The 23,426-nt window shown below is 42.3% G+C and overlaps 1 protein-coding gene across 1 annotated transcript; it reads right to left on the minus strand.

Moving 5' to 3' along the window:
- Window positions 1-4,419: 4,419 nt before the first annotated feature.
- LOC115091656 (olfactory receptor 52A5-like) lies at window positions 4,420-6,521 on the minus strand. Its single transcript, XM_029601819.1, has 2 exons — window positions 5,607-6,521; window positions 4,420-4,449 (listed from the first exon to the last, which is right to left on the minus strand). The coding sequence occupies exons 1-2, from the start codon at window positions 6,519-6,521 to the stop codon at window positions 4,420-4,422; spliced, it is 945 nt and encodes a 314-aa protein (XP_029457679.1).
- Between the last annotated feature and the right edge of the window lie 16,905 nt (window positions 6,522-23,426).

Genomic DNA, 23,426 nt, shown 5'->3' on the forward strand with positions numbered 1-23,426 from the left:
GCGCCGCCGCGTGGATTTAAAGGGCTCCTTGCTCCCTCGCTATTGGCTGCCCCTCGGATGTCGCGGAATGGTTGCTGGCCCGGAAGGACTGAAGAACTAGCATCAGGTCTGTGGCGGGCGGTGCCTCGCGGTCAGCGTGGTGAGCGGCCGAGGTAGGTGTGCGAACAAGGTGTGCGAACAATTTTACCTCAGAATGTCATTTTTCATGTAAAATATGTTATAAATGCATAATTTAAAATTGTGTATAGCTCTTCCTCCAGTGCTGCAACTATATCTTTTTAAGATGTGGAGACCAGAATCGCACACAGTATTCAAGGTGCGGTCTCACCATGGAGCAGGATTTATGACATTCTCCTCTTTGTCATTCCCTTCTAAATAATTCCTAACATTCTGTTTGCTTTTTCGATCACCACAGCTCACTGAGATGACGATTTCAATGTATTATCCATTGTGATGCCTAGATCTCTTTCCTGGCTGGTAACTCCTAAGATAGAACCTAAAATTGAATAACTACAGTAATGGTTATTTTTCCCTATATGCATCACTTTGCACTTGTCCACGTAAAATTCCATTTGCCATTTGGAAGCCCAATCTTCCAGCCTTGCAAGATCCTCCTCCAATTTATCACAATCCACTTGAGATTTAACTACTCTGCATAATTTAAATTTTGTGTCATCTGCAAATTTGACCACCTCCTTCATTGTACCCCTTTCCAGATCATTTATAAATACATTTAAAAGCACCGGTCCAAGTAGAGATCCCTGAGGCACCCCACTGTTTACCCTTTTCCACTGAGAAAATTGACCATTTAATCCTACTCTTTGTTTCCTGTCTTTTAACCAACTTGCAATCCACACAAGGACATCGCTTCCTATCCCATGACTTTTTAGTTTTCTTAGAAGCTTCTCATGCAGGACTTTGTTGAATGCCTTCTGAAAATCCAAATACACTACACCTACCGGTTCACCTTTGTCCACGTGTTTATTCATCCCTTCAAAAAAAATGTAGGAGATTTGTGAGGCAAGACTTCCTTTGGGTAAATCCATGCTGGCTGTGTCCCATCAAACCATGTCTATCTACATGTTTAGTGATTGTATTCTTTATAACATTTTTCCTGATTTTTCCTGACACTGAAGTCAGGCTCACCAGTCTAGTGTTTCCTGGATCACCCCTGGATCCTTTTTAAATATCGGGCTTAAACTGGCCATCTTCCAATCTTCAGGTACATTGAAGGATTTTAATGATAGGTTACAAATTTACAGAAATAGGTCTGAAAACTCACGGCTCTTGGCACTAAGAGCACAAACGCCTCACTGCCCAAGCCACCGGCACACATTTACTCTTCTCTTACGCACAGACTTAGCATTTACTGTTGGAACCTTCTATTTAATGTCATCAGCAGGTAGCCCAATCCTGGTTAATGAAGGATGACTGAAGGCGCATACTTGTCGTTCCAAATAAAGGTCTGTTAATTTACCATGTTTTCATTATTTATTATTGTATGTTTTCTTTCTATGTTTAATGTTTTTAACTTATTATGTATGAAAATTATATCCTGCTTAAAATTGTAGATAAGTAGGGTATACATTTTTTAATAAATAAATAAAAACACAAGAATTAAAGCATTTACAGGATCCAGTCCACAGGTATTTTCAGAATGAATGTTCTTCCATGAAAACTGTAGCACAGAAACAGCATCCTCCTTTAAACATTACATCTTCCAATACGAGTCTAGGTGACCTGAATATATGCAGCTTTCTACCAGCTAGGAGAGTTTCAAAGTAATTATAGCAGTGCTGACTGAAGTTCCACTGTGTAAGATTTGAGGGATTTTGTTGTAGTGCCTACAGTTCCAAGCACTACATTTTACCTGCAGTATATCCAGTCCTACAATATTGAAATCTTGCTATGAACACTATAAGGGACAATTCTTGTGTAAAGTGACCATCATATAGCACCATAGGCTGCTTATAGCTCTCCAAGCCCTGAATTGCGCTAGGGCTTTATAATCATCGCTCACTGTTGTAAGTAGTTTATCAGAATTTATAGATTATTTCTTGTAAAGCTATCAATGCACTTATCTGGATAAAGTCCACAATATGGTCGAGCCTCTTGTAATCCATTGTTCTATCCGACACTGCAATGTTTCGGAGTGAACGCTCCTTCTTCAGGGAATCGAATCGTTAGATTATCGGGTCTAAATTGTAGACTGTTGTGGACAAATCTGTAACATGTGCTCGACGGCCGCCATTTTTAAGGGGAATTCCACCGGCAAAAAAAATGACATCCGGAAATGACGTTTATGATTGAGCAGAACATACCTATTATGGATGTATGATGCGTGCTGGGGAGGCCATCTTGATGAAAGACTAGCTTGGGACTCCTCAGAGCTGTCAAATTAGGGAATACCACTTGATTTTGTCATTTAAACCAGATGGTTCAACAGACTGAAGGCGATAGATCCATTGATTTTCTTTGAAATTGAGGATGGATGCTCTGTCTCCTCCTCGCCATGCAAAGAAATCAATGGTGGCCATCGAGCGGCCGCTTGTCAGTGACGGGCATGCCATCTTGTTACAGCAGGTAGCCCATAGCACCGCGCAAATAAGTAAAGTTGATTCTCTATTCACACTTGACAACCAGAACATTTGATCATTTTTGTCCGTTTACAAGTTTGAATGGTTTGCATTTACAGCATTTAAGATGTTTAGTCCCGGTATGTAGCTGACCACACTTCATGGACTAAGTAAGTGATTTCTCCATTCCTTACTCCGTTCCAATAAATATGAAGTAATGCATTACTTTGGAATAAACTACCCACTTCCCTCCGCCAAGAAACCTGCCCAAAAATATTCAGGCAAAACCTGAAGACCTGGTTCTTTAGACACTCATACACCTAACATTCACACATTCACTAGCCCCCCCCTCCCTAACTCCTAACCTCCCTCCTCCCTTCTCCCCCCCACCCCTTTTTCCTTCCCACCCCCTAACCACCCCTTTCCACCTTGCCTAACAATTAGCTTTCTACTATGCTTCCCGGAAAGCAAATTTATCAAGACAGCTTTCTGTAAATAAGAACATTTTTACTCACAAACGTGTATATATTCCCTGACAACCATTGTATATACAAATTTATACCTCCTACAAATGTTGATATCAATCATATCTAGCAGAATCTCCCTGCCCCTCTTTTGAATAACCACTATCATGTATCCCACTTAGTTAATTATTACTTGTATAATCTTCCATATTATTCGTATGTTATTGTTTTTATTATTATTGTTATTTCTACTGTTCCTATTATAATCATGTGACAAATGTAAAGCCTGTTGCTAAGTTCTGTTCCCTGTAAACCGATGAGATGTTCCCAACGTTCGTCGGTATATAAAAGATATTAAATAAATAAATAAATAAATAAAAGGGCATTCACAATATGTTATGCACATGTTACAGATTTGTCCACAACAGTCTACAATTTAGACCCGACAATCTAACGATTCGATTCCCTGAAGAAGGAGCGTTCACTCCGAAACATTGCAGTGTCGGATAGAACAATGGATTACAAGAGGCTCGACCATATTGTGGACTTTATCTAGATAAGTGCATTGATAGCTTTACAAGAAATAATCTATAAATTCTGATAAACTAGTTACAACAGTGTAACTAGTTTATCAGAATTTAACAGTGCAAGTAGTTTATTTTATTGTAAGGGTAGCTTACAACTTTGTAAGCTACCCTTAAGGGAAGCTTACAACAATAGGTCCCTCCATTTGAAACACCATGCCACCGGACCTCAGGCAGGAAACCTGTCTCATAACTTTTAAAAAGAAACTCAAGACTTGGCTTTTCTGTCGAGCCTTTCCCTGTTCCTAAGCCAATAGCTTGACTTAGAATTGTTCCCAACTCTACTGTGATTAAACAAGCACTAAGTACTCATACGTTATAATGTGATGGGCTCCTTGCCTCCCTCCCACACCTTCTTCTGTAAAAAGTTATTTATCTCTGTTCTCCCCCCTATATTTCCTATCCCCAGTTTTGCGCCCCTGTTGCAATGTAACTTTTTGCTTCTTCAATCTGTGTCTCTTGTTATTTGGTTACGGTTAACCGCTTTGTTCGATGTAAACCGAGTTGATTTGATTTGTATCAAGAAAGTCGGTATATAAAAGCCTTAAATAAATAAATAAATAAATAAATAGTGACCGATGATTATAAAGCCCTAGCGCTATTGAGAGCTTGGTTCAAAAAGAGCTATAAGCAGCCTATGGTGCTATATGATGGTCACTTTACACAAGAATTGTCCCTTATAGTGTTCATAGCAAGATTTAAATATTGTGGTTACTGGTTATTCGATATTTTCATGATAATTCTGGGTTATTAAGTTTATTAGTAGTATACCCAGTCCCTGCAGTAAGATATTACTCATCGTTCTTTAGCAAACACTCTTAGTAACTCCTGGGAATGGACATTTCAAAAGATATGTTCCATGATCCCCCTAGGGCAGGGGTGGGCAATTCCAGTCCTCGAGGGCCACAAACCTGTCGAGGTTTTAGGATATCCTAATGAATATGCATGACATAGATTTGCATACAACTGAGGCAGAGTGCATGCAAATCTCTCTCATGCATATTCATTAGGGATATCCTGAAAACCAGTCTGGTTTGTGGCCCTCGAGGACCAGAACTGCCCACCCCTGCCCTAGGGGCTTGAACAGGCCTAGCCTAGAATCTTCCATACTTTGGTGATGATCTAAGTTGACTTGCTGACTTGACTACTAATCATTCCATCCTTCACAGCTCCCTTGTGATCTCTAAAGAAGAGACCTCTAGTAGGCTTACACAACATACACAAGGGGTTTCTTAAGTTGCTTGCCAAGGCCTTAAAGGCACTCAGTGTTATCTAAAGATTAGACCCCAAAATATTTTACAATGCATGGCTATAATGATACAGGGCTACACATGAATAATAAGTCAGTAGACCTTTGCTATAATTTATCTAGTCACCATATACAGCAATAGGGGTGTGCAAAGACATTTTGGGTTCTTTGATTTGCTTTATATTTAAAACAAAAGAAAAGAAAAGAAGCAACAAGCAAAATTTAAAAATAAGGAAAAATAGAGACAAAACATAAATGCCAGGCCCCCATCATAAAAATTAACACCCTCTAGGGTCTCCCATCACAGTTCAAATCCTCTTACCATATTTCTTTTCTTCACATGGCAGGAGCGATCTCCAGTCACTCCTGCCTTGCCAGAGGTATGTTACGATATGGTGCCGGTAGCTCAGTACACCGCCTGGGCCTAGAAGGACATCCTTACCCCCCTAGAAAGGACCCACACTTTGGGACTAGAGTTAGGGGAAGTGGCAGAAGAGTTACCACGAGAAATACATTCTTTTATGGAACCTCAGGACACTATCAAATCTGCTAAAAAAGGGTTAAAATAGATTAAAGCAGAATGGGAAATTTTGTTAAAATTTCCATTTCATTTCAAACAAATGCATGTCCCTACATTGTATTATCAAAGACGATAGTCCAATGCCATTAATCCCCGCTGTATGTTTATGTGTCAGTCATTTCTCACAAGGCGAGATGAGATGAGTATGAGTACCTGGTCCCGAATCTGCTTGGTCTTCACACCATACACCACAGGATTTAGTGTGGGTGGAAGAAGGAGGTACAGGTCCGATAATATCATATGAATATAGGAAGGAATATTTTTACCATATCGGTGGGATAAAAAAGAGAAGAAAGCAAGAGAATAGAACATTAAAAAGACACAAATGTGTGTCGTGCAGGTGTTGAATGCCTTGAGATGTGCTTCCTTGGAAGGAAGCCTGAAGATGGCTCTAAAAATCATAATATAAGACAAACTAATAATAATGACATCTAATCCCAAAATTGAGAAAGCTACAAACAAACCATATGCACTATTGATTCTTGTGTCTTCTTCTAGCAGCTTAACTACTGCCATGTGCTCACAGTAGGAGTGGGAGATGACATTGGTTTTATAAGATGAGAATCGTTTAATAAGGAAAAGCAAGGGGGCTACAAGAATTGTCGCTCTTACTAGAATCATTATTACAATTTTTAATATCAAATTAGTGGTCAGTATGGAGGTATATCTGAGGGGGTTGCAGATTGCAACATATCGATCGAAGGCCATGGCTAAAAGAATTCCTGATTCTATACCTGTGAAAGCATGAATAAAGAACATCTGAGCAAGACAGACATCCAAATTAATTTCCCTAAAATTAAACCAAAATATTGCCAACATCTTGGGTACTATTGAAGTACATAAGAACACATCATTGAGGGCCAAAATGGAAAGGAATATGAACATTGGCTCATGGAGACTCGAGGTGCTGGTGATAATAGCCACAATCGCAGCATTTCCAAGGAGTGCAGTTATGTACAAAACACAGAAAGGGACGGCAATCCAGTAATGAAGATCCTCCAAGCCCGGGATACCAACTAGAATGAAGATGGATGGGTACATGACAGTAGAATTGAGAGAGGACATCATCCGTTTACGAAGTACTTATGTGGCATCAGGAAAAGCTTTTTGTCTCTATGAAAAAAAAAAAAAGAAACATTTTACAATACAGTCCTTTTAATAGTGACACACGTTATGGGACAGACTTGTTAATGGGTACAGTTTATCGGGATTTTAGTACATATCAATTCAATATTCATCTGCTTAATTGGGCAATGTGTAGCAGCACAACACCTATTCAGACTTATGTGAGCCCAAACAAAGCAACCAAAATCTGTGAAAGCATCTTACAGGACTTCTGAAGGATCATGTTAAGCGTTAATTATTAGAACAGTCTAAGTATGAAAATCTTGTGTTAGGGTCATTTATTGAAAGTATTAATTAACCTGAAGATCAATTTCTATCATAATACAGATTCCTATGTCACTTCTTCTGCTTTTGATGATGTGATGACAGCAATTTGGAAGGTCTGATCCAGGAGTTTTTATGCTGCAATAGAGGTTCATACTTTCTTATAAGAACACAGGGAGGGCAATATTCAAAGGTTAGAAAGCATTTCACCTGTAGAAATGGGAGCTTTGAACATTGTCCATCCTGCCTACAGGTAACAGCATGTGCATTGCTCAACAACTTGCATTTGTTTATCCATGGACTCTGGAGATGTCCTCAAGGGCAGACAGAGAGAGAACAACAAAATCTACACACCTTGTTTCTGATAGATGAATTATTCAAGAGGAAGCAAGCACATCTCTCCGGGTAATTTTCCAGGCACAATAATCAAAGCGAATCCACCTATGTGAGGGTGCTCTGATTATTGGTGTAAGCCCCCACCAGAAAAAAGTGCCTGGATCAACATAGGTAATTTGATTATTGCCTCCAAAATGTGTGGTTAAGCTCTTATATGAACTGTCCCTTTTCTGTGGGGGCTGCTAAGGATAATACCTCCTCCTTCAAGTCTCTCTCCAAAACCTTCCCTTCACAGTTCTGTCTTTTCACAGGGACTGGGAGATTGCCCCGAGAATTTCCCTTCCTCAGCAGGCCCTTCACATCCATCCTTTTCATTTCTACTCCTCCTTGAGGACAAGGAGTAGTCATGGTACGCCTCACCTCCCACCCGGGCTTTCAAATGGGACTAGGTTAAAACAGAGTAAATTAGGAACTCGGCCTGTCCAGCAGGCTGCAAGCACAGACTAATTCTGAGTCCTGGTGGAAGTGCAAGGTCTGGCGTTCTTATAGCAGGTGAGGTTCATGCTGTCTGAAAGGCCACAATGACCTAGAAGGCTGGATGCTCAGAAAAGAGCCATGCTATGCTGCTTACATTATTATGAAGCTTTAGATTTGGACATGGGCGGGGAGGGTGCTGGGTTTGAACTAAATAAGGAGATCTTGCAGGCACCTCTGTCCAAGAGTGTGGAGCGCCAACACAATGAAGATGACAAATACTTTTCTGGATAAAGCATGGGGGAGGGAGGTGGGGGACGTACTCAGGAATGGCATCGGGAGGTTCTTCTTTGGGGAAGGAGTGGTGGAAGTATTAGGGTAGCCTTCCAGCTGAGGTGGCAGAAACAGAAGCAATGATGGAGTTTGGGGTATCTGAGATGGATGCAGAGGATTGCTGAGGGGAGAGACAGGGGTCAGCCAAGGATTATGGCTCTACACCGAGAGTGAAATTGGATAGATCTTTGTCTTCTACCATGTTCTGTTAGCCTGTGTTTCCATATTAAAACATAAGACATGCCATGCTGGGTCAGACTAATGGTCCATTGAGCCCAGCTCCCTGTCTACTACAGTGATCAGTCCAGCTCAACTGCAAATACCTCTAAATTCATAACGGTACGATCCTTTGCCTGTTGTTTTTTTCCTCAGATATAAAAGATGGCAATTCCCATGCCTTCTTGGTATGGAGAATTCATGCTTGTGAATTGCTGGGGAGACAGCCGGAGGTCAGCTGTGGTCCCTAGCATTGCTCCAGGAGTGGGAATGTGCAGACTAGATGAACCATGAGGTCCTTGCCTGCTTTCTTATCCTATGCTTTTATTTGTCTAATCTTCTAAGCCTCCTAATTCTGATTGTCATTTGGATTGAAATAAACCCGTTCAATAATCAAAGCAGCCCTGGATATTGTGTATGCTATCAAATGAACTTACCGAACGTCCTGTGCTCGCAGTCGAGTTCCCCGTCTAGAGTCACTTCTCACAGTTCCCACTCACGCAGGGGCAGCTCCTGCTGCCTTTTATTCTTCTCACTGCAGAGTTAGCCATTCACTCGGGAATCCCCACGAATGCCAGTCTCTCCCAGTGGGAAATACTTGTAAAACATTCCCCTTTTCAACAGAGTAGCAATGAGAGAAAGGAAACATTTAAACATATCAGAACCCAAAACACACTTCAAGCAACTGATTTTTTTTTCTCTTTTTAGTTTAGTTTTGTTCATATTTTTCAATTTGTGAATAAAATGTTATCTCCTCCCCCCATGATTTCTTAATTGTTCCTCTTTGCATCTCAGTACAAATATCAACCCTGATCTCAAGATTCATAAGATCAGTAGTCATGAATCTTAAACTTCAGACAACAGAAACAATGTAACTAACACACTTCTGCCATCAAAAACGTATATAGCAATACAAAATTAGTATTTGAGTGACCTCATACTGGGCATCATCGTAACTGCTCAATTGCATGTATGGACGCTGCTGTTATTTATAATCATAGGTCAGATGAGATATCATTTTTCAAAGTTTTCAAATTGCTTTACATAGTGTTAATTTGTGAGTGTCTCAACTTCTTGATAGCGCAAAACATTTTTTTTTCATATGGTTATTATCATCAAACTTCTTTTAGTAAAATAGCCACAGCTTTTATGGAGGAAACTTGTCAAAGCCCAGCGTTTAAAGAGGCTTAGTATCAGCCCGATACTGTAAAACCGCGGGAGAGCGGACGAACGCCCGCTCTCCCAGCGCACGCACCGGCCCTTCGCCGGTGCGAGCTATCCAGTATGCTCCAGCATGCAAATTAGGCGACACGGTGCAAACGAGGGAAAGGAGGCGCTAGGGACACTAGCGCGTCCCTAGCGCCTCCTTTTGGCCTGGAGCGGTGGCTGTCAGCGGGTTTGACAGCCGACGCTCAATTTTGCCGGCGTCGGTTCTCGAGCCCGCTGACAGCCATGGGCTCGGAAACCGGACGCCGGCAAAATTGAGCGTCCGGTTTTCGGCCCGACAGCCGCGGGCCGAATTCAATTTTTTTTTTTTTTAACTTTTTTTTACTTTTGGGGACCTCCGACTTAATATCGCTATGGTATTAAGTCGGAGGGTGCACAGAAAAGCAGTTTTTACTGCTTTTCTGTGCACTTTCCTGGCGCCGGAAGAAATTAGCGCCGACCTTTGGGTCGGCGCTAATTTCTTAGAGTAAAATGTGTGGCTTGGCTGCACATTTTACTTGCTGGATCCCGCGCGCATACCTAATAGGGCCATCAACATGCATTTGCATGTTGAGGGCGCTATTAGGTGCCGCGGGTGGGCCGCGTGTTTTCCTCCCCTTACTGAATAAGGGGTAAGGGAAAACACGTGTCCAGAGCAGGCTGACAGTGCGCTCCGACGGAGCACACTTTACTGTATCGACCTATATGGAAGTGCCCGACACGGTCCATGTTTTAGATGTGTGCTTTCTTCATGGGGCCAGTGATATCTGTAACACATTACAAAAATGGCCAACAGTTAATATACACATTACCACTTAAACAGAAGGCAAATGAGAAACTTACTAACATGTTTAACTTCAGTGAATATTCACCATCAAACCAGTAGTGTGCTCCTTCCACTGGAAGAAGCCATAGGACCTCTGTTTTTAAAGGTCTCTCAGCTAATAGAAAAATTACATGTATTAAAATGATAGTCATTGGCATTTTTCAAAAACCGATTAAGTATATGCTCATCTCAAATGATGGTGTACCATTCAATAGCTAAATTTAAGCCTTCTGGATGGACGCTGTTGAGTTGATGGATCCATCATTGTGGATAGATCCATCGACAATGATGTGAATTTGTGGATCATACCCCCCCTACTGTTGATAATAATCTTGTCAATTACCCTCCACTTCAGATCCACAAACTTATGTGAAAATTGTATGCAGTGTGATACCAATGGAGCTTATAGTTTGGCAGTAGTTAAACAGATACAATGTTCTATTAATTAGGGATGTGAATCGTGTGATCGATCGTCTTAACGATCGATTCTGGCTGGGGGGGGCGGGGAAATCTGATCGTCATGGCTTTTTTGGTTAAAAAATCGTTTTATCGGGGGAGGGGGGAGAGCGGGAAAACCGGCACACCAAAACAACCCTAAAACCCACCCCGACCCTTTAAAACAAATTCCCCACGGGCCCGTATGACATAGTGAGGGCAAAGGTAGCGCCGGCGCCATTTTGAATATTGGCAATACGGCCTGCGTGCAGGAGGTCGCTCCCGGACTCCCGCTGGACTTTTGGCAAGTCTTGTGGGGGTCAGGAGGCCCCCCCAAGCTGGCCAAAAGTCCCTGGGGGTCCACCGGGGGTCCGGGAGCGATCTCCTGCACTCGTGACATCGGGTGCCAGGAACCAAACTGGCGCCGGCGCTACCTTTGCCCTGTCATATCATAAGGGCAAAGGGCCACCGGCGCCATTTCTATTAACGCAGCCATGACCAGAGAGCGGGAGATCGCGCCGGGACCCCCTCACTGGACCCCAGGTAATTTAAAACATTTTGGGGGGGTTCGGGAGGGTGGGGGATTTGTTTTAAAGGGTCGGGGTGGGTTTTAGGGTTGTTTTGGTGTGCCGGTTTTCCCGCCCTCCCCCTCCCCTGATTTACGATTTTTTGATGATAAATCGGGGGAATTGCTATTGTATTGCGGCTCTAACGATTTTTGACGATTTAAAATATATCTGACGATTGTTTTAAATTGCCAAAAAACGATTCACATTCCTAATTTTTATCATATCTCCCTTCATCCATTTCTTCTCAAAGCTGAAGAGCCTTATCCTCTTTTGTCTTTTTATATGAGGAGCTTTTTCCCTTTATCAGTTTGGTCTTTTCTCTGTACTCTTTTATATTCCTACTATATATTTTTTTTGAGATGTGGAGACCAGAATTGCTCATAGTACGGCCACATCATGGAACTATTCCAAGCTATCATAATATTATCCATTCCTTTCCTAAGAATTCCTACCATTCTGTTAGGTTTTTAGATCACCATCATACTCTGAGCTCAGGATTTCACGACGAGTGAGGTTATCAAATTTGCGGATGATACAAAATTATTCAGAGTAGTTAAATCACAGGCAGACTGTGATACATTACAGGAGGACCTTGCAAGACTGGAAGATTGGGCATCCAAATGGCAGATGAAATTTAATGTGGACAAGTGCAAGGTGTTGCATATAGGGAAAAATAACCCTTGCTGTAGTTACACAATGTTAGGTTCCATATTAGGAACTACCACCCAGGAAAAAGATCTAGGCATCATAGTGGATAATACTTTAATATTGTCAGCTCAGTGTGCTGCAGCAGTCAAAAAAGCAAACAGAATGTTGGGAATTATTAGGAAGGGAATGGTTAATAGAACGGGAAATGTCATAATGCCTCTGTATCGCTCTATGGTGAGACCACACCTTGAATACTGTGTACAATTCTGGTCGCCGCATCTCAAAAAAGATATAGCTGCGATGGATCTTCTTAGTGTTTTGATAATTGCCAGTTTCTTGTGGCCTGGTTTGGCCTCTGTTGGAAACAGGATGCTGGGCTTGATGGACCCCTGGTCTGACCCAGCATGGCAATTTCTTATATTCTTATGTTCTTATATTCAAAGTACTGCCCAGTGCCCACAATGATACCTTGATTCTTTGCCTGGGTGATGACTTCTAATATGAAATCTATTATGATGTGGCTACAGTATGGATTATTTTTCTGTTTGTGTATCACTGTGATTATGGGGTAGTCATTTCTACATAGAAAAGGGGCTGTGAATTTTAAAAAAGCAGCATTTTTTTTTCCTTGACTGAGAATAACAGGGTAGAGGAACTGAGATCCTTTTCAGAATTCCTTGCTGTCTGACTTTGGCTGAGAGCCAGCAGGGACAAATGATCACACCTCATTTGGTAGCTGCATCAGTGTAGAAGAGGTTTTCTGAAGTAGCACTGGGGGGTGGGGGAAGAGCTGAGGAACGTAGGCAGTCCCCAACAGCTCCTCTCCAGCCTCGGCTATGGAGGAGGACTCTGAGTCTGCCTGTGCAAACTACCACTAAAAGTTAAGTTAAATGCTCTAATTTATTACCCAGGTAGAGACTGCCTCCCTTTAATCACTGAAGGCTGACTTTATGGAAAAGCCAAAGTGATCTCTGTACAAGTCTGTTGAGCCATTATGTGGAAGAGAAAAAGAGCAGGGAGACTAAGCTTAGCTGTGCAACATGGAGGAACTTATGAAGATAGGAGTTGAGGGTTTCTTTGGTAACACGTTAAACTGTGACTCTGTAATAATCTAAAACTCTATGAACAGAAGGATATATGGAGGCTTGTTTGTGAAATGTTTCAGCTGCAAAAATCCCTTCCTGAAACAGAGAGAAAGTGTTAACAGCAGGATTTTCTAAAGTAGAACCAATCTCCTTAAAAGAAGCTTGGTTTAGTTCACAAGCACAGCCCTACAGGCTGGTTGTAGCAGATTAGGGGATTGTTAAGGAATTTCCTGCCAGAAAAAACTGTGTTTAGTCCCAGAGTACCACTTTAGAACTTTATGAAACCAATAGGAGATGTTTGATGAGTAGTTTGCAAAGAGAAACTGTATGTTCAGTCCAAGAACATTGCTTCAGAGGGTTGCAGTTATCAAAACCTCCTTAACTGATAGTCTGGTAAGGAGAAACTGCATGTTTGGGGGATGGAGTGCACCAATTAGAGTACCTGCAGCTAATGGGGCTTTCTTAATTATCTGCCAGGAGCAACTGCTGAATGGGTTAAAGGTACTGCTGAAGAAGAATGGCAACTAATACACTTATTAAGGGGATCTGTGGGTTGTGATCAAGAGTCCTGTGCTTGAGGGATTGTACTTTACATAGAATTGTTAACTAAATTATCTTTAGAAGAAACTGCAGGTTTGGGTGAAGAAGGGCATGGTAATAAGCTCCTAGGACATATGTTAGCAAAGTCTTAAACTGTGAAGGCATTTACTAAAATTAATGGAAGCTGTCTGTGACAAGCTTAAAAGCTTCTTTCAGCTGTTAGCCTGGTCTCAGGCTGTAACAAATAGTAAGCCCTGCATTGAAGCTAATTGAACTTTCCTAAACTAGGTGATGTTTTGGGAATGCAATTTTAAATCTGCTGTGAAACTAAAGGAGAAGGAACATAAAGCTGTGCTCTACTATATTTGAGTGGCTGCGTGATGACCAGGGGTTAATAAAGGGTCTAGAATTATAGAGTTTCAAGCTTCATCCCTTTAAGCTTTAGGGGAGTGAAACCGGTTGCTGAGATGGTAGGTGACCAGAGAGGGAGCCATTACTAAAAGTGTATCCCAGAGCTTTATAAAAGGAAATAGGTCTGGGTAGGATGGGCTGACTGCTCTCAAGCCTCTACACTGCCAAACCCACTATCATAAGCCTTCTGTATAGAATCCAGCCAAAGTCAGTGCCCCCCTTCAGGACCAGAGACCAGATATTTCCTAAGATTATACAAAATGTTAGGCCTTCTTTATCCTCTTTTTTTTTAAATTTCTTATCTGTTTTGAGTAATGCCCCCTCTCTTTTAGTGGGTTAAGAATGGGAAAAAAAAATCATCTTTAATATTATTCTTTTTGAATAATTTCCTGTTTTCTGTACAAGATTTCTTTTGGTAATATTGTAAAAGCAATTAATAAATTTACCAAAAAAATCATCTGTGGTACCTGAAGACTGGAGGTGGCCAATATAACTCCCATCTTTAAATAGGACTCCAGGGGAGATACAGGAAACTATAGACTGGTGAGCCTGATGTCAGTGCGGGGAAAAATGGTAAAAACTATTCTAAAGAACAAAATTATTGAATATATTGAGAGACAGATATGGTTTAAAGACACAGCCAACACGGAGTTACCCAAGGGAAAACTTGCCTCGCCAGTCTGGTACTTTTTAAATTATTAAAACACATGTAGTGAACCAGTGGATAAGTGCATTTGATTTTCTGAAGTTATTTGACAAAGACCCTCATTAGAGACTCCTGAGAAAATTACAAAGTGATGTGATAAACAATTTTGTATTGCAGATTGCAAACTGGATTAAAGATAGGAATGGGAAGTAGGAGTGAAAGGTCAGTTTTCTAAATCAAGGAAGGCAGATAGTGGAGTGCCTCAGGGATCTGTACTACGATGCAGGGCTTTTTAACATATTTATAAATATAATCTACTAGATAAGGGAGCCCTGACTGACTTGCCGCAAATGCGCAGTAGAGAGCAGCTCCACCGTGCATGCGCGGGCGAGCACGTCGGCCAGAGTTTGCCTATTTACAAAAATTACAAAAATGGCGCTGGGAGGACCCATAGCGGTGGCGAGGACCCGGACCCGTAGTGGCGGCGAGGACCCGGACCTGGACCCGTAGCGGCGGCGGCGGCGAGGACCAGGACCCATAGTGGCGGTGAGGACCAGGACCCGTAGCTGCGTACGCGCGCCATCCGAAGGGGTTGTGAATAAGCTGGGAGAGGAGGGGAGTGACTGAGGGGAGGGGGAGGGAGGAGAGAGTGAGGTGAGAAGGAGTGGGAGGGAGAATAGAGGTGGGAGGGAGAATGGGGGAGGGGAGGGGGAAGGGAGAGGTGGAAGGGAGAATGAGGGGGAGGTGGAAGGGAGAATGAGGGGAAGGGAGAATGAGGGGAAGGGAAAGGGAGAATGAGGGGGAGGTGGAAGGGAGAGGGGGGGAGGGAGAATGAGGTGGAAGGGAGAATGAGGGGGGAGGTGGAAGGGAGAGGAGGGGGAGGTGAAAGGGAGAATGAGAGGGAGGGGAAGGTGGAAGGGAGAATGAGGGGAAGGGAGAATGAGGGGGAGGTGGAAGGGAGAATGAGAGGGAGGGGAAGGTGGAAGGGAGAATGAGGGGAAGGGAGAATGAGGGGGAGGTGGAAGGGAGAATGAGGGGAAGGGGAAAGGGAGAATGAGGGGGAGGTGGAGGTGGGAGGGAGAATGAGGTGGAAGGGAGAATGAGGGGGGAGGAAATGGACAGAAATTGTTTTTTTAATGTAGCCCATTGTTACGGGCTTAACGGCTAGTAAGTTATATTATATAAGTGAGGTGATCAGATTTGCAGACATCACAAAATTATTCCAAGTGGTGAAATCAAAAGTGGATTATGAGAAACTTTAGAAGGATCCTGTGAGACTTTGTTTATTCCAAGAAACTGGAGAATGTAGAAAATTCATTAAGAATTTTGAATTTGAGGGTCTTAAATTTTCCACTACTTAAAATGATTTTCCCAAGTGATTTATTCAAGAGTTCTCTCTCTCAAATTCTTAAAATTCCATCAGATGCTATGCCTGTTATTTCCAAAACCTATTATTTGCCTCAAAGTGTAGATGGAATTCCCAAAGATCAAGCACCTGATTTTTCCTTAAATTTGATTGGTATTTTGGAACTATCTTAGGAGACGGTGATTTCTTTTTTTAAATTTTATATTTATTGCAAGATTTTTAAGGAAAATAACAATTTTTAAGGAATTTTTAAGGAAAATAACAATTATAATGTCATAGTGTTTCCAAGTCATCTAAATGGGGAGGACCCAACACCAAAGATGACACTTCAATTAAGGAAAACTAACCAAAAGAAAGGCTAGAATGGTTATATAGTACAGAAAGAAGATCCAACCCTTATGAGGTTATACAGTTTCAGGTAAAGATGCAACATTCAAAGAAGACGTTCTGTCAGCAATAAATTTAGATAATTGAGAGGGTTGAAAAAACATATATGTAAGATCCCAATATTTAATAAGGCATTTACATGGGAATTTTAGGAAAGATAAAGCCCCCATCTGCAAAACACTTGGGGCCAGATTTTAAAACTTATGCAGGCATAGATTTGTGCGCACAACCCGGCGCGCACAAATCTACGCCCGATTTTATAGCGTGCGCGCGCAGCCGACGTAGGCAAACACTGTATAGCTGTCCTAATCTCCGCGCTGGGTTCCCAGTCGCCCGTATGACATGGTGAGGGCAAAGGTAGCGCCGGCGCCATTTTGAAGATTGGCAATACGGCCCCGTATTGCCAATGGCGCGTGCAGGAGGTCGCTCCCGGACCCCCGCTGGACTTTTGGCAAGTCTTGTGGGGGTCAGGAGGCCCCCCCAAGCTGGCCAAAAGTCCCTGGGGGTCCAGCGGGGGTCCGGGGGCGATCTCCTGCACGCGTGACGTCGGGAGTCAGGAACCAAAATGGCGCCGGCGCTACCTTTGCCCTGTCACATGATAAGGGCAAAGGGCCACCGGGGCCATTGCTCTTAACGCAGTCGTGGCCAGAGAGAGAGGGAGATCATGCCGGGACCCCCCCCACTGGACCCCAGGTAATTTAAAACATTTTGGGGGGTTCGGGAGGGTGGGGGATTTGTTTTAAAGGTTTGGGGTGGGTTTTAGGGTTTTTTTGGTGTGCCGGTTTTCCCACGCCCTATTTAACGATACAATACAAATGCCCCTGACGATAAATCGGGGGCATTTGTATTGTATCGTGCACTCTAACGATTTTGGACGATTTTAAAATTATCTGACGATAATTTTAATCGTTCAAAAACGATTCACATCCCTAGTGCAGGTGCCCCAAGAGCTCCACCTTTCGGCGACCATTATTTGAACAATAACCTCTTTCATTAAAACTGGCATTACACCCAGGCGGCTCCGTAGACTCATGGTGTCCTGCTGTGTCTTTGTAGAACAGGCCTCTGGTGAATTGTGTTTTGAGGGGGCCATCACCATAATTCAGCAGCATTTCTATGAGGGCTCTGTAGAGACAGCGAGCTGTTTAAAAACTCGTTGCCTCTGTCAATCTACATAATTTTTGGTATATATCCAAGGCTAAATATCTTTTTAAATGTGTTCATCACCTCGAAGCTGATCTTTGGTTTTAGACTCAAGGCTTACACATATTTCGACAGGATGTCATTAAAATATATTTGTAACCGTCATTGTGAATGGCCAAGGATGATAGATCCACTAAATCTGCTTATCAGTGCGCATCCACGTTTGAGACGATTGTTTTATTTCATTTAAAATGCACTCTGACTGATCTGTGTGTAAAGCATAAGCATGTTGTCCCCTGAGCCATTATGCAACTTGTTTTCTATTCACATCTTTACTGAGTTTCGTAATGGCCTGATAAAGACCGGTCACATCCCCCAAACTGACTGCCACCTTAGCATTATAATAAAGTTTTTCCAAGAACGTCTTGTACATCTCTGCTTTCCAAAATCTTGGCTAAAATGTGTGTGCTTACATGTTAACCCTGTGAATTAAAAAAAAATGTGGTGGCTCACCTTTAAATATCCTGTTAAATGTATTATTCAAATTATTAGTGTCATTATTACCCCACAAAAACTGCACTTAGCCCTGCATTTTTCCACTCTCATCGAAAGGCATGTCTAGGCATGTCCCCCTCTGTATGGAAAGAGGAACAGTGCTATGTTGTCATTCTCCAAACACGGAGCTCCCTTTTAGCTGTGATGTCATTCAAGATGGCAGCCTCCTGTTAGCCATGCTTTATCCAAAATGGCGGCCCAGGCAGCCAAAATGGCTCCCCCCCATGGGCAAAAAGGGGCATGGCTTGAGTTAAGCTAGGCCGATGTCAACAAATGGGTAGGGCCAAGGTGGGAAAAGGGGTGGAGCTTAACCCAGAAGTGAACAAGGATTGGCTTGGAGGCAGGACCTGTAAGCAGAACTTAACCCAGAATTGAGCAATGATTGGCAGGGGCAGGAAAATGGGTGGGGATTAAACCAGAAGTGGGCACAGCCACCTGTCAAAACACAGTTTGACAAGATGTGTGCCCTATAACAGTGCATTGAAATCCTTGTCTCAGTGTGCAGCGGTAGCCTAAAAAACAAATAGAATGGTAGGACTGATCCGAAAAGGAATGGAGAATAAAATGGAAATTATATTGCCTCTGTATATAGCCATGTTGCAACTGTACCTTGACTGTTGTGTGCAGTTCTGGTCACCACATCTCAAGAAAGACATAGCGGACCTAGAAAAGGTGCAGAGGAGGGCTACAAAAATCATAAAAGGGATCAAACCTCTCTCCTATGATGAGAAGCTGTGCAGGCTGGGGCTCTTCAGCTTGGAAGACACATGGTTGAGAAGAGTCGTGATAGAAGTTTATAAAATCATGAGTGGGTTGGTTATTTCCCTGTCAAATAATACTAAAACAAGATAGCAGTTCATGAAACTAACAAACAACAGATTTAAAACAAATTATAGAAAGTACTTTTATACTCAGCATGCTATCAAGCTGTGGAATCTGTTCCAGAGGTTGTGATCAAGGCGATGAGCATAGCAGGGTTTAAAAGAGGTTTGGACAAGTTCCTGGATAAAAGGTCCATAACACATTATTAGCCAGGGAGACTAAGGAAAGCCATTACTATACATGGGAGTGAGTAACAGCAATTAAATCTACTTTATGACAATTCCTATTTTTTCATTTATTTATTTATTTTTTTTTTAATTTATATCGTTTTACAAATTATTCATACATAATTTGTTATGAAAAAGATATGGTTATACAGAGATATTAAATAACTTAACATTAATGATACATAATATCTAAAGAAACAATATTTCTCTGTATCCATTATTAACCATAAATCATTTAAACATAAGTCATTCTTATAATATTAAAGAGAGTTCAGGAGAAATTAAATATCAGAAATTCCACATTACTACTCCCAACTAACACTTATTTTAAACTATATTGGGGTATTAGATTCCTGGACTCTTGAATCAAGAAATACTTTCAATTGTTCTACAGAAAAAAAAAAATATGATTCTGAACCCTTCTTCAAAAAACATTTGCATGGAAACTTTAACAAAAAGGAAAAACCTAAATTAAGAGCAGCTTGTCGTAGGGTTAAAAAGCTTCTACGCTTCGCTTGCGTTATAGGGGCCAGATCCGGAAAATTTTTTATAGGAGCACTCATGAATTGAACTGGATAAATTTGGAAATATTTTTTCATAATAGCTTGAATATCCATTCGGGTTATACATGATACAAGTAGTGTAGCTCTATCCATTATTTCAATGGATGAGCTCTCTAGAATTTCAGTTAAGTTATCTTGTAAATTAAGTCTAACTGTTGGAGGTCCGGTTTTAGGGAGAAAATAACACTTGTTGATTGAGGGCATATTTTCCTGTGTAAAACCCAATGTTTGTTGAAGAAATGATTTTAATGTTACATAAGGAATTTCTCCCAAAACCTTGGGGAAATTCAGAAACCTTAGGTTTAAAAATCTATTCGAATTTTCCAAAGTCTCTAGCCTTCTATCAATAGCATCTCGATCTTTAACAGTAGCTACTTTGAAATTTTCATATTCCCTATCTTTTCCTTCCAAAGCAGTGACTTTTACTTGCAAATCTTTAAATTGAGATTTTATATCTATTGTGACTAAATCATTCTGGGAAATTGAGTGATCCATTTTTGTATTTAACATGTTGACAGCAGACATTAGTCCAGACATTAAGTCCCAAATAGTGTTAAGCGTTACAACTTCAGGGCAAACTGGTATTACAAGGGGCGTGAAAACTGGGGGTTTCCCTGGTAGATTTTGCAGGTTATCTGCCATGGCTATTCCCTCCACAATCCCAGGCTCTAACCTTATACCTGAGGTTCCAGCGCTGTTATTCTGTGCCGTATCTCCCAGGTCAAGACTAGCTTGAACTGGCGTTCCGGTCAATGATCCTTTCTCTGCAAATGACCCGGAACTTATACTCTCAGATGATGTTACCAGGTGAGATTGTAATCCAGGTCTAAAAGTTGGCGCTTGTCTAAGGTCAGGACTCAACGATGTCTCCTCCGGTAAGAGTGGAGCTCTCTCTCCCGCAATTACAATGGTGTCCTCGATTTGTTGGCTTTCTGTGGGGAGACTTAGAAAACGCATGATTTCCTGCTGTATTATCGGTGAGGGTAATGGTACGTTGGGGTACACACGTACCTTACCCTTACGTTTTGCAGGCATCCAAAACAAAAGCTAAACTAACCTGCAGGAAATCAGTTGATCCAAGTGTGTATGTGGACGTTAGGATTGCTTATGCCGTCCCTTAAGGTTGCTCGACCAGATCTTAGGTTTCTTCCTCGCACTCCGGACGCAGCCCGGACGAAGCCGGACAAAGCCGTGCGCACCCCTTAGGTGCGCACGGCTTTGGTGACACGCCGGCGGCGGTGGTGCGCCGCGGTGGCGTTGATTTTATTGTCACGGCTCCTCCCTCACTCACGACCAGCTGGAGCAGGCGAGATGTTCCTGTGCAGGGAGTAAGGCCAGCGTCTGGTCTCGCGCTCTCTTCAGCGCCGCCGCGCCGATTTTATTGTCACGGCTCCTCCCTCACTCACGACCAGCTGGAGCAGGCGAGATGTTCCTGTGCAGGGAGTAAGGCCAGCGTCTGGTCTCGCGCTCTCTTCAGCGCCGCCGCGCCGATTTTATTGTCACGGCTCCTCCCTCACTCACGACCAGCTGGAGCAGGCGAGATGTTCCTGTGCAGGGAGTAAGGCCAGCGTCTGGTCTCGCGCTCTCTTCAGCGCCGCCGCGCCGATTTTATTGTCACGGCTCCTCCCTCACTCACGACCAGCTGGAGCAGGCGAGATGTTCCTGTGCAGGGAGTAAGGCCAGCGTCTGGTCTCGCGCTCTCTTCAGCGCCGCCGCGCCGATTTTATTGTTACGGCTCCTCCCTCACTCACGACCAGCTGGAGCAGGCGAGATGTTCCTGTGCAGGGAGTAAGGCCAGCGTCTGGTCTCGCGCTATGTTTTCATTTATTATGTCACATTTTTCCAGCTGAATTGAAAAAGTGTTATAGTAAGTATTAAGATTACAATTAAAGTGTTCAGAAATACAATTTCAGTGTTTAGGAGTGCAATATCTGGATGGGTTGATATTTACAATGTGTGCTAAAAAACAATCCTGGTCATTTATTTCAAATTATTATGCTATAGCGTCAATATATAGAGTATATTTTCTTTATTTGGACATACAGCATGCAACGTTTAAGAACATTTCTTGATTGGCTCAACAATTTAGACAACTATTTAATATTTTCAATGAATTTTCATTCTACTCGGATTTCTCTTTTTGGACATTACCATCATCAAAGACAATGACAGAATTACAACTGCATTATTTAGGAAAAGCACTGATCAGAATATTTATTGTCCAACTCGATTTATCATCCAAAGAAACTTAAAGACAGCTTACCTGTTAGTCAATTTCTCCGATTGAGACACTTCTCAATAGAGGAATGCAAATTACAATCTGTTGACATGTTTCAACAGTTTTTACAATGTGGGTACCCTAGATCACTTATCAAGAAGGTTTATGAGAGTCCTATTTGCTAACAGTTCTTCTTATTATCTTACAAATCTAAAGACTTGATCCACAATTAACTTGTGTTCTTCGGTAAACAGATTGCGCCAATGATGTGGTAAACATTTTAGTGATCACATTGGCATGTGTTGTCATTACATCGGACATTTGTAGAGCCTCTCAGGATATCTTTTTCACGGGGACGTAACATCAGAAACATTGTGGTACTTTCTGACTTCAATTTTTTAAGTCGTGACTATGTTTTACAGTTGGATAAAGAACATCACCCTTGTGGCAATTGCGATATGCGCTCTACTTCCTTTTCTGGGGCAACATGGACAATTCCTAGATCATGCCAGGTCATCAAACTCAAATCAATTGCCTTTCACAGAGGGTAGTTTATCTTATACAGTATCCCTGTGACTGCATTTACATTGGTTGAACCAAAAGGAACATTAGAGTTAGATTGACTGAACACAGGAGCTATATTAATACTTCAAAGACTTTGGCTCCCATGGTATCACATTGTTTACGATTTTCCCATAGTTTTCAGGATCTTAATTGGACAATTTTAGAGCAATTTTGTTTACCTCATCATGGTGAAAATTTACAAACACTTCTTAATAAAAGAGAACAATTCTGGATTTTTTATCTGCAATCTGTAGCCCCTGAGGGTCTTAATGAGACAACCAAATAGTATTCATTAATCTGATTTTTTTTCAGAGTGATTAACTTATGTCTTAGCCTCTGCTCACCAACAAGAGTTAGCAAGGATTATGGTCCACCTAATTTTGACCACTTCTAAGCTGCCCGCTTGGAACACCTCCTACTACCCTCTGGGGTTTTTTGCTGATTCCTGGAAGCTCTGGGTACCTGCTCCTTGGGGGCCCTTCTGCTTCTATCCACCCTCTGGGGTTTGCCTCATTCTAACCACCCAGGACACCTGCTTCTCGGGGATCTTGTCTGTTCTTTCTCTAGGTACCCTGCCTGACGGACTTAGGTACTCGCACCTCGAGGGTCTACCTTCTCTTGGGTATTCTGCACCATGGACCTCGGGTCCTTCACCTTGCTCATCTACTACAGAGGAAGTTACAGCCTTGACTCAACTACCAACCCAGTGAGTGCCTCATCTCTTCTGACTCTGTTACCCCACCAGATTCTCGGCATACTCCGCTTGCGGACCACTACCAGATCTGTCTACATCAGCCTTACTACTGGGACAGGGTTCTCGGGTTACTCCGCTCTGCGGACCACTACCGGGCCTACGTCTCTCAGCCAGGGTGAGAGCCATTCAACACCTGAAGATTCCGAGTCAGGTTGGAACTCATTACAGAGGTACTCAGAGTCAACAAGCACTGTCCGCCCCTCGGACAGCACTGTTGCTGTACAATAAAGCTTCTTTCTTCTGTATCCGTTTACTCCAGA

This window comes from Rhinatrema bivittatum, chromosome 5 (genome assembly GCF_901001135.1).
Source record: "Rhinatrema bivittatum chromosome 5, aRhiBiv1.1, whole genome shotgun sequence".
Taxonomy (NCBI): Eukaryota; Metazoa; Chordata; class Amphibia; order Gymnophiona; family Rhinatrematidae; genus Rhinatrema; species Rhinatrema bivittatum.